Source organism: Grampus griseus (assembly GCF_964374135.1).
Source record: "Grampus griseus genome assembly, chromosome: 15".
Lineage (NCBI taxonomy): Eukaryota > Metazoa > Chordata > Mammalia > Artiodactyla > Delphinidae > Grampus > Grampus griseus.
Window position 1 is genome coordinate 1878347 of NC_139009.1, and position 17769 is coordinate 1896115.

Here is a 17769-nt window from a genome sequence, read left to right on the forward strand (position 1 = left end):
AAAAGACAGTCTCTTCAATAAGTGGTGCTGGGAAAACTGGACAGCTACATGTAAAAGAATGAAATTAGAATACTCCCTAACACCATACACAAAAGTAAACTCAAAATGGATTAAAGACCTAAATGTAAGGCCAGACATTATAAAACTCCTAGAGAAAAACATAGGAAGAACACTCTATGACATAAATCACAGCAAGATCTTTTTTGACCCATCTCCTAGAATAATGAAAATAAAAACAAAAATAAACAAACGGGACCTAATGAAACTTAAGAGCTTTTGCACAGCAAAGAAAACCATAAACGAGACAAAAAGACAACCCTCAGAATGGTAGAAAATATTTGCAGATGAAGCAATTGACAAGGGATTAATCTCCAAAATATACAAACAGCTCATGCAGCTCAATATCAAAAAAACAAACAACCCAATCCAAAAATGGGCAGAAAACCTAAATAGACATTTCTCCAAAGAAGACGTACAGATAGCCAAGAGGCACATCAAGAGATGCTCAACATCACTAATCATTAGAGAAATGCAAATCAGAACTACAATGAGGTATCACCTCACACCAGTCAGAATGGCCATCATCAAAAAATATACAAACAGTAAATACTGGAGAGGGTGTGGAGAAAGTGAACCCTCTTGCACTGTCAGTGGGAATGTAAATTGATACAGCCACTATGGAGAACAGTATGGAGGCTCCTTAAAAAACTAAGAAAAAAAAAAGGAAACTAAGAATAGAACTACCATACGACCCAGCAATCCCACTACTGGGCATATACCCTGAGAAAACCATAATTCAAAAAGACACATGTACCCCAATGTTCATTGCAGCACTATTTACAATAGCCAAGACACGGAAACAACCTAAGTGCAGAAACAACCTAAGTGTCCATCAATGGATGAATGGATAAAGAAGATGTGGTACATATATACAATGGAATATTACTCAACCATAAAAAGGAATGAAATTGGGTCATCTGTAGAGATGTGGATGGACCTAGAAGCTGTCGTACAGAGTGAAGTAAGTCAGAAAGAGAAAAACTAATATCATCTATTAATGCATGTATGTGGAATCTAGAAAAATGGTACAGATGAACCTATCTACAGGGCAGGAATAGAGACACAGACGTAGAAAACAGACATGTGGACACGGAGTGGGGAAGGGGAGGGTGGTACAAATTGGAAGATTAGGATTGACATATATATACTACCATGTGTAAAACAGATAGCTAGTGGGAACCTGCTGTATAGCACAGGGAGCTCAGCTCGGTGCTCTGTGATGACCTACATGGGCGGGATGGGAGGGGAGGGAGATTCAAGAGGGCGGGGACATATGTATACACATAGCTGATTCACTTCGCTGTACAGCAGAAAGGAACACAACATTGTAAAGCAACTATACCCCAATAAAAAAAAAGATAACTAATAAGTACCTACTGTGCAGCACAGGGAACTCTACTTAATACTCTGTAATGGCCTATATGGGAGGAGAATCTAAAAATATTTTGCAAAGAGTAGATATATGCAAGGCTGATTCACGTTGCTGTGCACCTGTAACTAACACAGCATTGTAAATCAACTCTACTCCAATGAAAATGAAAAAAAAAGGAAGAAAGAAAACCAGTTTTCAGAGAGTTTGAACATGGTTTCCACTAACTAGCTTTACATTATAAAGCTTGCTTAACTATCTTATTTACTAGATTTTGCTCCAAATAACTTTTGACTGTTTCCCAAAATCTAATCCACGTTCACAGGACAAAATGCGGCTGCCCATCCAAGACACGCAGCTTCCAAGCGCAAGCTCTGCAGGAGGGTCGGCTGGGCGCACGTGCACGAGAGGCCCTCAGTACATGTCTCTGTGGGACGACGGGGCAGAGCGGGCCTGAACTGCAGACCCACATCTGTCACCCAGGCCACCTTCAGAAAGTCCCTTGCTTCCTGGGCCTCACTCTTCTCACCTGTGAAGCGAGGGGTCAGATTACAGGATCCGAGGTCTGTGCCTCTCTTTAAAGGAGCTACTTTAAAATGAGTGAGCAAGGGCAGGCTGTTGCCCCCTCAGTGAGTCCTGGCTACGCCTGCACAGCGGGTCCAGGGAGCCCCCACAGCCCCTCATCTGCCCCCAGCCAGCGATGCCCCTGAGGCACCTGGGGCGGCAGGACTTTCCTCTCATTAGAGGCAAGAGCTGTCATGCCCTCAGGCATCACAGGTATTGCAGGGAGGGAAGTGAGGGGCCCAGAGGAGGGCTGTGACCTTCAACTTCCCTTCAGGGACGCCTGCGGCTGGGAGGGTGGGGCAGATAGACTTTTCTTTACAGCTCCCACCAAGTGCAGCAAAACCCCGGGATGTTATACACAGAACAAACACAGGTGGGGAACAGGCTGACCAGGGAGGGCCCTGGGGCACGAGGAACACACAGTGTCGAGGGTCTGTGTTTTCTCTCCCACATGGGCCCCAACCCAGAAACACCCCTGGGGACAGACCCCCAAAGCTCCAGGAACGCTGCTCCCTGCAGCCCAGGGGCCAGGAAGGGCAGCCCCGAGAGACAGGAAACTTCTCGACAACTGCTCTGCTCCAGACAGACACCCCACCCAGGACAGCGAAGGCCCCGAGACTCTGTCCTCACCTGAGCCCCCAGAGAGGGTACAGGCATTGTCTACCAACACCGATTCATGATGGACCGTGGCTGAAATGTAAAGTGCAAACTGCAAACCCGCAGGGAAAACACAGGAGAAAAACTTCAAGGTCCGAGGCTGTTCACAGAGTCCTCAGACCTGACACCGAGGCACAAGCTGTAAACCTCATGCACTGAACTTTATCAAAATGAAGAAGCTTGCAGACAATGGAATATCTCTCGGCGCTAAAAGCACACGAACTGTCAGGCCATGAAAAGCCACGGAGGAACCTTACCTGCAGTGACTAGAGAAAGAAGCTGGCCTGTAAAAGCTACACCCTGTACGAGCCCAGCTCTAGGACACTCGCAAGAGGCAGAACTGCAGGCGCAGTAAAAAGATCAGTGGTTGCCACAGGCTTAGAGGGAGGGAGGGCTAGTGGAGCAGAGGATTTTTAGGGCAGTGAAGACACCAAGTATGAATCTGTAATGGTGGATACGTGTCAGCACACATGTCCAAATCCGCAGACGCGCGGCCACAGGTCAGTGTGGGCTCGTCACTGTAGTAACTGCCCTGTCTGCCGGGGACTGTGTAGGGAGGGATGGGGAATCCCTGCACTTTTCCCTCAAATTTGCTGTGAACCTAAAACTGCTCTAAAAGATAAAAGTCTGTTGAAAAAAGAAAAACCTTAGCCCTGCAAATAAGAAGGGAGGCGACACCAGGATCTGCTTCCCCAACGGGACCAGGGGCTTGAGTGACAGAAACGCACCCTCATCTAGGGCTGCTGTCCAGACCCCTGCTGTCTGGGGGGCGGGAGTGAGGCCCTGGTCCTGGGGCGTCCGGAGGATGGGCGTGTCCCGCGACCATCAGGGCGGAGGCAGAGACGAGCCCCCAGGCCGGGCCATGCGGCCTTGGCTGTGCTGAGGGCACCCAGCCTGCCAGGACCGCACCGCAGGGTCCGACCGGGGGCCCGCTGAGCAAGCCTCCCTCCTCTCTGTGGCCACACTCGGAGCCCAGGAAGCCGGGGAAGGTAGGGCCACGGGTGAGGGAGTGGGGAGCCCGGGCCGCACCACCAGGCCCAACCCGCCTCTGCCCTGGTCCCAAGGGGCTCAGCCTGCACCCAGTGCTCTGTCCCCAGACAGCAAGCACATTCTGTGCTCCGGGCTCAGCGGGCATGGCTGCATGGAATGATTCTCCGGTCACCACCTGCTCCCGCATCTGCCTGTGCTCAGGCCTCCTCTGGTACGCTGTAAACCCTGGACTAGAAATTTCTGAAAATACACTGTGTCCTTGAAGCCCGTTCTCTCCCTTCAAAGAAGTGCTCCTGTGGGCAAATGCCCCCAGGCCTGCACCTTGAGTGGGTGACACCGGGCCCCCTTCCTCCCGCTCTGCCGTCCCTGCACCTCAGGAGAAGCTGCTTCTTTCCACAGCCAGTGAAAGGAACTAGAACCCAGAGGTGCACGCGCACAGACCCAAACAGGGAGGCTCTGCCTTGGCCCTCATCGGGGTCCAGGACCCCATGGAACCTCCGCCCCAGCCCTCCCCTGGGCTCCACTAACGATTATAAATGGCAGAGAGCCTCCAATTTAATTGCAAAGGTAATGATGCAGTGAGCATAAGATTAGATTCACCGCAGACGGCAATATCCTCAAACAATAAAAAAAAAATAGAGGAGCCAGGTATGAAGACGGTCGAAATCAATAGGAAGGTTTCAGTATTAAATACTCCAGCCGAGGGTCGCAAAGTGGTATCGACAGAACTGCTGACAGCAGATAAAAAAGGGGGAGAGAAAACAAAATTGGTCTCTGCAGAAAATAAGTTACAGATTAATCACCCCACCATAAAATCATTTTGAGATGACTGAGGGTCTGAAGAGGTGTTCACGCTTTGATGACAGGATGGGGCCCACAAAGTCGGGGCCCTGGGAGCCACTGAATCCTAACGCCACCGGCTCCCCTTGGTGCCTCCTGCTGGGCGGGGCGGCAGCCGCTCAGCCAGCCCCCGAGCATCCTCTGGACCAGGCCCAGGCTCCCAGCCCCGAGCCTGCCTCGAGCCCCGGCACTTTCATAGGAAAGCACTGTCCCTTTCTGTCCTCAAGTGCAGTCTGGAGGAACACCCCACCGAGAGGTAGGCTGGAGTTAGGGGACGGGAGGGGCCCCTGGACTCCGGCCCAGACAGCCTCACAAGTCCCCCTGGAAGGTGGGGGACTGTGCAAGTGTCTGTCCAGACCTGTGGGGGCCCCAAGGACAATTGGAGGCAGCCAGTTTCCTTCGAGTTCCCTGCTCGAGCTTGAAAGTCTGGGTGAAATTTGTGTTCTACTCCATGATACAGAGATGTGTCTTTTTTTTTTTTAATTTTAATAAAAATAGTGATTTCTTTCCTGAAGTATTATACTCTTAAGTTCACATTGAAGCCTGGGAGACACCCTTCTGACAATGCAGCTTTAAGACTCACACAGGACACCCCATACTGTGAAGGGTCTGCCTTCTGGGTCATGTATCGACAGTGATAAATCATCACTCACGCATCTCTTCACCCAGAGGGTGAAGACAGGCTTTATGAACACTGTGGGCACCATGAGGGGAAAGTGCTGACCACGCATCCCGGGAACAAGTAGATAAGGTGAGATGCAAGCTCACTGAAGAAACCTGTCCAAGAGACGCCGTTCATGAACCCGTGGCAGTTGGGCCCCAGGCCCAACTGAGTGGGTGGCATTAGAAGCTTTCATTTCAGATGTCTTGGTTTTCTCTCTAAAGTTGTCGCTTTGACATGCAAATGCAATGAAATTATGAATGCATGTAAAAAACACATTTTATAAGAGGAAACTTTAAGGGATCATATATGAAGATATACCAATTGGCAGAGCATTTACTCTATGAAGGACAAAGCATTCAAAGTGATGAATATTTGAAAGCCAAACTGGTTCCCAAGAAGGTTGCTGCTAAATATTAAACAGGTCTGGGAACGAACAGGCCTGTTGAGAGAGACGTAACCTTCTGGTTGGGAACTTGCGGAGACAGCTACTCTCGGCCTCGGTGGCAGGATCTGAGGGTGACAGGACGGGTGGGAATGGGATGGAGAGACAGCCTGTGTGCAGGCAAGGGCTCCAGCGCCCCCGTGGACAGATGGCTGACGTGCTTGACGGCTACACCCTCAGGACCGTGCACATACGTGAATGAAAGGAGGGCAGGCTGAAAGGTCACTGGGTCACGGTCAACCATTATTTTCACAACCAGGAAATTTGCCTACATGACTGCTCCTACCTGAAAGGTGATTTTAACCAAATACACATTGAAAATCCATTCATTAAAAAGACTTATACTTGAAACAGAAGACTATAATTTCGGATATCCTGCTAACTCTTTTGGACAAATTATGGCCAAAGGGGGGAGTTTTGTCAACGTCCAGGGTTCTGTGCCCTATTTGTACATGGCCCTGAGGCCTGAATCCCAAACAGCTTTTGCCTGAAAGAGACAATCACTCAATTCTTTGACTGATGATTCAGTCTGCTCATTAATTATTTCACAATGTCAAAATTCTAAACATATATGATCAAGAAGTGTATTCTGAATTTGGTTGAAAGGTCAAATTAAAAAAATACAAAAAACCAAAACTGTGTAATTCCTGTTACTTACCACAGCCTGGCTGGAGCTTTCCTGCAAATCCCACAGCAGGATGTGGTTGTCAGCCAACGAGATGACTCTCTTCCCGTCTCCCGCGGGCTCCCACGCGACACTGAGGAAGGAGGGGGTCAAGCATTACATGATGTGTGAGAGTCCCACCTTGAGGCCAAGAGCTCTTACACATGGCCCTCAGCAAAGCCTCTGCCCGGCCCTTTGTCACCAGCAGTGTTGTCAACAGCTCTGCAATGACATGGTGCAGTACCAGGCTACCACTCTGCTGTGGCCTGAATGTCTGTATCCTTTCCCAAAGTCATCTGGTGTTGGGGGGGGGGGGGTGATCTGGGAAGTGACTAGGGTTCAATGAGGTCAGGAGGGTGGGGCCCCATGATGGGATTAGTGCCCAGTACAGATTGACACCAGAGTTTCCTGAGCTCTGTCTCTCTATATATGTATGTCTCTGTCTCTCCCTGTCTATTTCTCTGTCTCTCTCTATATATATCTCTGTCTTGTTTCTATATCTCTGTCTCTCTCTTGCTGCCATGTGAACACACAGTGGGAAAGCGGCAGTCTGCAAATCAGGAACAGAGCCCTCACCTGCACCATGATCTCAGACCTCTGGCCCCCAGAATTGTGAGAAATCAACATTTCTGTCGTGTAAGCCCCCAGCTGTGGTGTTTCGCCATGGCAGCTGGAGCTGAGACACTGCTGACAGGTTCTCCCAGAGCCCGAGGCATGGAGAGCTGACCAATTCTGGCCACAGAGACACAAGGGGGCACTGGGTCTGAAGAGGCACAGGTGGACAGTGTGATTTTGGAGAGGATGCCCACGTCTTTCGCTGCCACCACCTGGGAGGGCAGAGCTGAGAGCAGTGTGGGGCGGGAGGTGGGGAGGTCACAGCCCTCAAGTACCCACGAGGCCTGAGATGTCAGATAACAGCCTTCTGTTTCAGCCTATGTGAGCCACAGTGTCCTGTTACCTGCAGCCAAAACCTTCTTAACTGATACATATTTGAATAACAAAAGACAAAAATCACATCATCTCTGTGATAAAACCATGAAGAGATCAAAAATTTTTCAGTTTGATCACAAGCGTGAATTTCTGCCTTCCCTGATGAAATTCTTAAGTGCTTATAAAGAGGAGAATTTCATTTCACGTCCTCCAACACGTGAGTATTGAAGACATCGATAGAGACCCTCACAATTTCCCTTTCACACAGAATACAATACTGATTGACTGGGCGCCCCTCCCTAATACCATCTTCAAGACTGTCAATGAGCTATTATTACTTTTATCACAATAATAATGTATTTCAAAACTACAATTTCTTTCTCATTTATAGTTTAAAAACACACACAAAGCTCTCACAGTACATCACTCCTGTATTGAAGAGCTTACTGTATCTTTTCTAATAATAACAAAGAAAAACGCACAATATCTAGTAAACAAGAAACACCATAGCTGGAAGAGACACCAAGAAATCTGGTACTGAAATCTGTGTCTCCTGTTTGGTTAAGATAATGGCAATTCTAATTTTGAAGACACATCTTTGCAGCAAGTTGACTGAACTTCTCTTGGTAGCCTGTTTTCATGGGGACACTTATGTAGAGTTCAGACAACTGACAATGAACACCAAGGAAAAATGCACAACAGTGAGAGAGGGAAGAAAAAGGCCACCCACGGCCCTGTCCTGGTAGAAGGTCACTCACGGCCCTGTTCTGGTAGAGGGTCACCCACGGCCCTGTCCTGGTACAGGGTCACCCACGGCCCTGTCCTGGTACAGGGTCACCCACGGCCCTGTCCTGGTACAGGGCCACCCACGGCCCTGTCCTGGTACAGGGTCACCCACGGCCCTGTCCTGGTACAGGGCCACACACGGCCCTGTCCTGGTAGAAGGTCACTCACGGCCCTGTCCTGGTAGAAGGTCACCCACGGCCCTGTCCTGGTAGAGGGTCACCCACGGCCCTGTCCTGGTAGAGGGTCACCCACGGCCCTGTCCTGGTAGAGGGTCACCCATGGCCCTGTCCTGGTAGAGGGTCACCCACGGCCCTGTTCTGGTAGAGGGTCACCCACGGCCCTGTCCCAGTAGATGGGCAGGTGACAGCTGAGAAGGCCCAGCTTGCACACCTCTTCCCAAGCTCTGCCCAGCAATAAAGACGTCTGACTCGGGAGAAGACAGCCCCACCCCAGGGGAGGGGGCCATCCCACAGCCACAAGGCCACGTGCTCCATAAAAGTCTAAAACGTCAGAGTTTAGCTGGCCTCAGGTACCAGGCCTGAGGAACTGGAATCGTCATAAAAATAGTTTTTTCTTTCATAAAATGAGAATTAAGAATTTCAGCAAAGTAATCCTTGGGCAGTTTAAGTAGGTGTACGTTTTCCACTAGTAACTTAGAACATCTTAAGGCTGACACGCAAGTCAAAACTTCTCCTTGGGAAATGTATATCAAAAAAGGCAAAAGGGAAAATCTTTGAGACCATCTACCTATTACTTCTCTCTTCAAAGACCTATAAGCAGACTAAGCATCACGATGACTTTAAAAGATGGTTCCAACAGGGCATTACGGTGGCATCACTCCAGCCGTTACCAGTCTGAAGGTCAGGAGCTACCACCATGCGCACATCAGCAGTTCGCTTTTAGTTACAGAGGACGTTTCATCAGAAGTATGCTTTGAAAACACACGCGCGCACACACACACACACGCGCACACACACACACACACGCACACATGCACACACACCGAGCAACAAAACCTCTCCATGACTTCTGGAGGTACCTGGCAAGAGGGAGAAGGTTCTTAAGGTCCCGGCCATAGACCCGCCTAATTTTTGAAAGCACCTGATAATAATAGAAAACTCTAGGTGCTCCTGGAACTAAAATTCTCTGAATAAGGCTCAAAATGGACTTGTTGTTTCAACTCCAAGTGATGAGAAATCTTAAGTAAAGATTTGTTGCATTTATTATAAAGTAAAAATTGTAAAGGCTTATAATACACATGAACAAAATTACCAGAGGCAAGCCAGAGCCCTTCCCTTTGAGCAATCACTCCGAGCTATTAATCTGGGCCCCAGCAGACGCGGCCCCATCGGCGCTCGGTCCGGATGTGGAGAAGGACCTCGATGAGACAGAAGTGTCTGGGCACAGCCCTTGTCTGACCCACACCATCCCAGCCCCGCCGGAAAGCTGAAGTCTTACTGCAGGCCTTCCTTCCAGCAGAACTTCCCGGAGGACGTGTGGGGAGAAAGGGCGCTGTCTGCCCAGAGGGCCCTGGGTCCCGGGGCTAGGGTTCCAGCAGCACGATGGGCAGCTCCCGGGGCAGGGTGCCGGCGCTCTCCTCTCCGTCCGCTGCACCACAGCCCACGAGGGGAGTCCCCTTCCCTTCCTCAACTCACAGACGAGGGGACAGACTTGGGAGGCTGAGTGGCCTGCCCCAAATGCAGTGGCTGTGAAAGGCAGGGCTGAGCCTCCAGCCAAGGGCTGACTCCAGAACCATAGGTCACGACCAGGCCTGAGAGCTCATTGTTTTTAAGCTCCTTAGCTTCAATATCACCATTAGGCAAAGAGACGAAGGAACACTGCCTGCCACCTCGAGTTAAAGCAGCTAATCATACTGACTTACTGTGTTGACACACTTGGGAAAAACAAAGCAGATAATCACTGTTTCCTTATGGTGCCTTGGTCCCCGTGACACACGCATCTTTACCAAGACACACGCAAACGCATCTGAGAAGTGGTTCCATGCAGCAACCCCCAAGCGTGTCCACAGGAAGAACCTTCCAGAAAGGTAAAGTGATGACTTGTTAACCCAAAGAAACATCTCACTTTTCAGAATTAAGGACTTTGAAAGACTAAACACACTCAGACAAAACATACGCACAACTGAAAACACAGACGGCATCTAAGGTAGATGACCCAGAACAGTGAGGGGCAGCGGGGCAGCTCGGAGTCTGAGGCGAGCCTGCTGGAGCTGGAGTCCCAGCTCTGGGTGCCGTAATCTCTCAGTGCTTTGATTTCCTCATCTGTCCAGTGGGGGTAACAGGAGTGTAAAAGCAGTCAACAGTACTGGTTGGTGAAGATCAGGGTGATATTTAGAACAGTGCCTGCACACAGCAGGTGTTGGATAAGTCCTAGATATATATTATCAGATGCAGTTAGAGCTGAGCCTCTTAAATTGACGACCGCACTGCCCTCCGGGGGTATTTGGGGGGGGGCACTTTTGGGTTTTCATGATGACTGGGAGGGCCAGGGCTGCTGGATGTCCCCTAATATGCCAACAGCCTTCCACAACAAAGACTGTCCACCCCAAATGTAACAGCTTCCCTTCAAAAAACCATAAAGCTTACTTTGAAATTTGCCTTGAACATTAAAATTATCACCCTTACATGCACCAAAAATAATTCCATGGAGATTTATTTTAAGGGAAAAAAATCCTCGAGCGAGAGTGTTCAGAAACTCCGCTCTTCACCTGCTCTGAAAGGTGCCCAAACTTAATGGTGTTTCACTGTCTGCTCTTCACTCCCAGCAGCTGGGGTCCTGAATCACCAACCCCACTCTCTGCAGCACCCAGGCTTTCCTCTGGTGGTCTTTATCCAAAAGTGAGCCAGGCATCCTGATCCCCCCTCGGGCTCTGAGAACCTTCCAGGGTCTGGAGTTACCGACCCAGGAACCAGTGACTAGGCTCAAGAGCCCAGTGCCCAGGCCCTGCACCAAGGGCTTCTGCTTGGCACTGTGTTAAGGTTAATACGCGAAATGGGAAGCCTTCCCCATATCCTCATTCTCTTCGTCTCTCAGCATCTTAGCCCGAACTTTGGCTCCCCTCAGGGACGGCGTAGGTCCCTGCACTGCCAGGCAAGTGTCAGCCCCCCTCCAGCCCCCGGGCAGCTGTGCTCCAGGCACCCGAGCTGCTCCCCACGGAGCCCTGGCTGCAGTGAGGCAGAGACCAGGTAAACCCCAGAGCCGGGACTCGGATCCAAGCTTCAAAATAAGCGGACAAAGGGGAAGGGGGGGATGAGTGAGAAAGATGCCCAAGTCTGTTCCAAAGCTCGTCTCACTCGTTCTGAGTCACGGACATGTGCACGCACAACACATGCACACACATGCAGGCACAAACACAGACACACACACACACACACACACACACACACACAAGAGCACTGGGCAAGCTGGAGTTAAGGCCTTTTGGGAACTAATGCAACATCTGCCCCTGAGCTGGGCCATTCATGCTCGGCCCCTGTGTCCTGAGGAAGGCAGAGCCACACGGAAGGGTCTCCAGGAATTAAGGCGTGCCTCTGAACATCGGCCATTTACTTCTGAGGGGATTTAAGTGGGTAATCTCTGACTCACGTGCAGTTGAAAGGAAAGGGTGCACGTCTGCCTTTTCCCTGCTACAGGAGTTAACCTTGCCGTATTTACTTGGATGACCAGAGATGCCCAAAGTAGAAAAGGAGAGGAAGAAAGAGGTACTTCAGAAAACTTATATGAGTTATGTCACTAACAGTTTGTTAACTGCCCTTGAAAAAGACTAGATTAAGCAGAAAGCCACCAACCATCCCGGGATGGTGAGAAGGCCCATGGATTTTCTCTCCTGGGATCCGTCTAAACCAGGTGTGAGGATTCGGGGGGAGCATGGAAGGAGAGGTAAACACACCGTTTCCAGGTATGGGACACGCTCCAGAGTCTCACTGCTGCCGCACCATCAGCTCCCACCACAGAGCCCGGAGAGGTGCTCTAAAAACACGAGAAGGGGCCCAGCACCCGGCACGTCTGGTGGAGGCTCTGATCGGGACATGCGTCTGCCAACCCCAATGTTAGGGGTGAGTTTGGGCAGCTCACTATTAGGAATGCTAAGAAGAAACAGACAAAACCCCACACGTACACTAAGGGGGGGTGACTGAAAGATGCATCAAGCATGAGCAGGACTGAGGACCAACCCAGAGAACTAAGTGCACTTTCCAGGCCACCGAGCAGGGTGATGGTGGGTCCCGATCGGTGGACAGTCCCTGACGTGGACAGTCCCGCACGATTACCACCAGCCAGATGCGCCCAGACCCTCGCCTCCCGCCTTGTCAGCCTCACCCTGGCTTCCCAGCTCTTAGTTTCTCTCACCTCACTCCTTTCACATATTTGCCTTTTGTCCTATAAGTTCTGCTCCCATGGAAGCTGCAACAAACCAATTCTGTGTGTTCTCCTCCGGGTGGGATCAACCCAGGACAGTCAACACAGCCACGGGATCGGGATCCCTCCTAAGGAAGAGGGTCCCCAAGGTGCACATAGCACTGTCGCCAAATGAGACGCCATGTATCACATGGGACCTAACTGCTGAGCAAAGCTGCTATTTATTGTCTACCCAGGGCGACACGTCCGAAAGTAAGTGTGGTGAGTTTACAGGGAGCAACCCCTACGACCACGAGTGCTTGGAACAGTGGAGTATGCAAAGCGCAAAAACAAAAAGGAAATTCTACTGCGTCACGGCTCATCACCATGAAACTAGTGCTAGAAACATAAGAAAATAACCCAGAATTTCTGCCATACTTGCTACTCCAAACTAAGTTTATTTCTTTGTTCATAAAAATCATCCACGTTTCTGCTTCATCACACTCTACCCGTGAATGTGAGTGGACATAAAATTATATTAACAAGTCCTGAACAAAGTGGCATACACCTAATATACGTACTCTATATCCCTTCGTAATCACTGAGAGAAAAACACAAGAAATGGGCCATTTCTGCAAATAAACCCAAATTAAAAACAAATCTAAACTTCTCTGAGGCAGTTAACAAGGACCTAATGGCAGGAACAATGGTTCTCATCTGGCAGGTTTCATGCTGATCAAACAAAACACACACTTCTCTTCTTCAGATAAGTGACTCCACAATGAATGATTCACACTCTGGATTTTGGCACCTGGGGTGAGGACACTCAAAGGACACTGAGAAACTCTGAAAACAACCTCAATATAAAATTAATTTTAATTCACGTAACTGACATATCCCACCTATTCCCTGCAGCCTCTTCGGGTGGGAAGTGGGGCCGTCAGGGCAGCATAACTGCCAGGAGGACAGAAACCACCCCGACACGACAGGCAGGAGACGGCTGCATGTGCTGCGGAAACCAAAGAGCCAGCACACGAGGGGCTGGGCCAAGACCGCTAGTTCCCGGGGCATTCCGAAACCCACAGTCACTACTTTACTGAAAAAGGGAAAACCCCAAGGCAGAAGCGAATCTATTAAGTCATTGGTGATTCTATCAGTGGTTACCAAATTTTGAAAACCCTTTACAAAAAGAATGTAAAACATCATTTCCCCAGTTTGTACATCTCTGTCTTAAAATACACAGATGTGGCAATCTGGTTAATTTCTTCCTGCTCAAAAGTCAAAAAAATCACAGCAGAACACAAGATAGCTTTTCATAAATGCTACAAGGATTAAAAAAAAAGGTCACTTTAAGAGTTACACCATTAAGTCAGGAAGCCCGCTGTGATTGAGTCCGTGGATGCAAGGTTTCCTGTGGCCGAGACACACGGATACTTGTAGTGAAAGAATCATGCTTATGCACTGCCGGGTACCCCTTTCTGACAACACACGACTGTGGAACTTTGGGCACTGGGTGACTTAGTTATCCAAAGTCTGTGTTTCTTCTGACACTGCTCACCTGCACACACACACTTACATCAGCCATGTGCATGGCTCAACAGAAACACGCCCTCCCACTAAGAATCCAGCCACGGACAGTGTGTGGGCAAAAAGACCTGCACTCCTCAGAAGCCTCCCTGGGCGGGACACGTCCGAGGCCCAGAGCCTGTCACAACGCAGGGCGGATGCACACAGCTGCACTGGCCCTCCTGGGGCGAGGCTCCTGTCCTGTCCTTCTGCCCCAAAGAGGGCTGAGGGGCAGAGCCAGGGGGCAGTGCAGGGCCCTCAACCCTGGAACGGCTGACTCGTACCAGCCCTGAAGTCCAAGTTCACACAGGCCCACTGCGGCCGCTCACTGCAGACTCCACCCAAGGCAGGGAGAAGAGGGCAAGTGCAGGGCAGGGTGGGCGCCGTGTGGCTTAGCGGCACGTCCAGGAAGCTCAAGCCTTCTGCTCCTGGGTCTCACCAGCAAGTTCAGGGTTGGCTCGGAGCCATGACACATTTTGACGTGAAACACCTCCCGAACCCCAAGCAGCAGCCCTGGCTGTCCCTGCTCTGCCCCTCCTCCCACACCCCGTTTCTCAAACAGCAGAAGAAAAATCGACTACAGTTTAAAATTCTCCAGGCAGAGTTAGTGGTCCTTCGGGTTTACAGTTTTTAATTATTTAAACCTCAAGTTTAAATAATCACAAACAGAACTTCAAAAAATACATTCTCCTAAACTATCCCACTGGATACAATGGTATATGTCTGCCCAGCATGTTCTGGGAAAGCCCCTTTGGGTTCATGAGAGAACCAACTGAAACACACTTTGAACCCTAGTATTTAATGGAAACTTGAACTACGATCTCAGAAAGAATATGAGTTTCTCCTGTAATATAAATAATTATGTACACTCTGCACCGTACATTCAGATTTTCGTATTCTGACTCTTCCTAGATAAGCTGTATCTGTACAGTGCATTTTACTATTTTTTCCTCATCACCCGCTTCCTAATACTTAGCTTCAATGACGCTCACAAGGCGCCAGGGTGGCTCTGACGACCATCCCCATTTGACAAATGAGACTTTAGCCGAAGTGAAAGAGGAAGACATCTTTATATTGTCCTGTAAAACCACAGACTGTTCTTTTCCCACAACATAAGGGATGCGAGGCCTCATTCCAGGCTTCTCTTGAAGCTAGCGGACCACTTTAGCAGTGAGCCAGTAACCAGGGAAGCAACTTCAGGGCTCCAGTTTAAAAACCTTACACCTAAGTACATCTAGGTTGGACGAAACCAGAAAGCACAAACCTGGACCTTATAAAAATCTGATAACTCTTCTGTGATGACACTGTCATAATCACAGAGACGTTTCCACCATCACTGGCAGCAGAATCATACCGTAGGATCTCTGAAAATTTCAAACATCTTTTTTTATGTATCCTCAGAGACAACTTTGAAAAGATATTAAGGATAACTTTGAATTTACTCTTTGTAACATTCACCCAAGTCAACTTACACTGTTCTATACACTGAAGTGAAAAGAAGAAACACAAAATCAGAGAGGAGGCCAAATCCTTTCTTCTGGCCAAACCACCTCAAGTATTTGGAGACCTGCACAAGTTTCTTTTCTTCTCTTTCCTCTCTAAGCTCAACACCAAAGCTTACGGCCCTTTTTCCTTCTTCTAATAAGAACAGTAACATGCACACCCGCTTCCCAGGAATTCCTGACCCTCTCAGCCGGCCTGGCATTCCAGTGTGATATTTACCTCCATCTGCACTGCAGAGGTATCTTCTCCCCAGAAAGCAGAGGTCAGCGGTCACTGTGCAAGTGTCACGGGCATCTGCAAGTACATCAGAGAAAGACCCGGCACGTCCCCCGCAGTGAGGCTAACCCAGCCCGTCGCGGCCCCTCCACAATCTGGGGGGGGCAGGGTGTGTGAGCAGGGGCTGCCGCTGACCGCCACTAATTTCGCTTCCATCCCCCAAAGCTGCTGGTTTCCGATTTTAGTGGGTTCTCCCTTAAGGAGACTCTCACCGTCCGTGGAACACTGCAATCTGTATGACTGCTCCCGACGTGCCACTTGGGAAGTGGTGCGTGTTTCCATTATCTTGACTCTGCTTCCACTCTCCAGCAGGACGCACTAACCCACAACCAAGGCGCGTAACTCCTCAGCAGCTGGAGCCTCTTCACCGTCAGAAGGAGACGGAGAGCCACAAAATCACCCCGTGGTGGCTAATCAGCCCTTGGGCCAATCTCGACGGTGACACAGCCCCTACCTCATAGGGAGCCAGAGCCAGAGAACTGTCACCTCCTTCCTGCTCTTACCTGCCACGTCCCCAAACACCTCGCCTTCATCGGGGCTCCAAAAGACGCCGGTGTACACAGGAGACAGGAGTGTAATGCCAGGAGGCCCTAGAGAGTTCGGTGGGTCTGCAGCCCCCCACGTGCCCAGCTCAGTGCCCATGTAGACACCGCACATGCTGATAAAACGCATCCCCCGTCAGTGTCAGCACTGACCCTGGGAGACCCCTAACTCCAGAGAAGAACGAGCACACAGCACACAAAGGGGGAGCTGTCAGCAGCCCTTCCTCACCTACCCCCGAAAAGGGAAAGAGTGTCAACTACACGTGTGACACTAGGACGAACTCTCACCTCAGTGTCTTTAACATAACAAGGTAAAATTTTATTAATTTTACTTATCTACATCCCATATCCTTCCAAAAGGATTTAAGGCAGCTAATATACATAACCTGGAGTATGACGGGATGAGATGCCCTGAAAGTGGTGAAAAGGCCACAGTTCGGTAAAAGCATCCTCATGGCTCAGTCCAAGCCCTGCAGGCAGCCCGCCACCAGCTGCACTGACTTCACCCAGGAGGACCTCACGTGAGAGGCGTGGTCACGGCCGTGTGTCTGTTGAGCAGCAGAGCAGCCAGTGCCCCTCACCTCAGTGTGACAGGCAGAGTGGAAAGAGGGTCATGAGTTATGACTAGATTCAGGGAAAGGCACGCGGCACTGAGCAGGTGTGAAAGAGAGCTCACTGCATCCAGTGAATTTAGAGCTGGCAAGAACATCAGAGACTCCTGAATTCAACCCATTCTACACACGAGGGAATGAGGCCCAAACTGACCTACTCGCCAAAGGGATGCCGTGAATTAGCTACAGATCTGCAGGCAGAGCCCAGGGCCACGGACGCCAGGCCCACCGTTTCTTCCACAATCACCACGCTGACTGCAGGAGCGAACCAGGAGGGAGAGGAGAAGCATGCCAGAAAAGATGATGACTCTAGTTATCGGCAAAATGAGGGGGTCCCCTCGAGAGCAGAATTCGTTTACACTGATCATCCAGAAAGGACCAGCAGGAATATGCGTGAACACCCCCCAAACTTATTCTGATGAAGATGCATCTATACTCCCAGCGCCTGACACCACTTACAAACCACAGAATGACGGCCACAGGTGGTTCCCAATCCGCGTTCTGCAGGTGCGCTCCTGCAGCCAGACTGCCCAGCTGGGAGGCCCAGTCACTCCCCCGAGGAGCGAGGGACCCTGGACGCAATCTCCTCCTCTCTCTGGCCTACAGTTAACTTACCTACAGCGGTCCCCACTTTACAGGGTCACAGTCACGACTCGGCATCGTTTCTGCGGCCCCAATTCGCTCCCTTTTGCACTCAGCACCCGGCGGAGCGCTCCGTGTGCCAGGCACTGTCCTTGGTGCTGATGCAGGCGACAGGACGCAGCCTGCATCCTGACAGGCCCCTGCCCAGAGGAAGCTCAGGCTACAGAGAAAGACGCAGGAGTACGCGCAGAGAGGAGGGTCAGGAGGTGGTGACTGCTATGACGAGATAGGACTGGGTAAAATGACAGAAAGGCGTGAGTGGGGCTGGAGCAGTGATCATTTCGGAGAAAATGGTTAGGAAGGGCCT

At 50.2% G+C, this 17769-nt stretch overlaps 1 protein-coding gene across 2 annotated transcripts in view; it reads right to left on the reverse strand.

Annotated features, from left to right (window-relative positions):
• Positions 1–17769, reverse strand: part of EIPR1 (EARP complex and GARP complex interacting protein 1) — an 88461-nt gene that overhangs the window by 14660 nt on the left and 56032 nt on the right. For both annotated transcript variants that reach the window (XM_082671779.1, XM_082671778.1), the window contains one exon: positions 6245–6344. In XM_082671779.1, coding sequence (XP_082527905.1) covers positions 6245–6344 — 100 coding nt within the window. The remainder of the gene's footprint in view (positions 1–6244; positions 6345–17769) is intronic.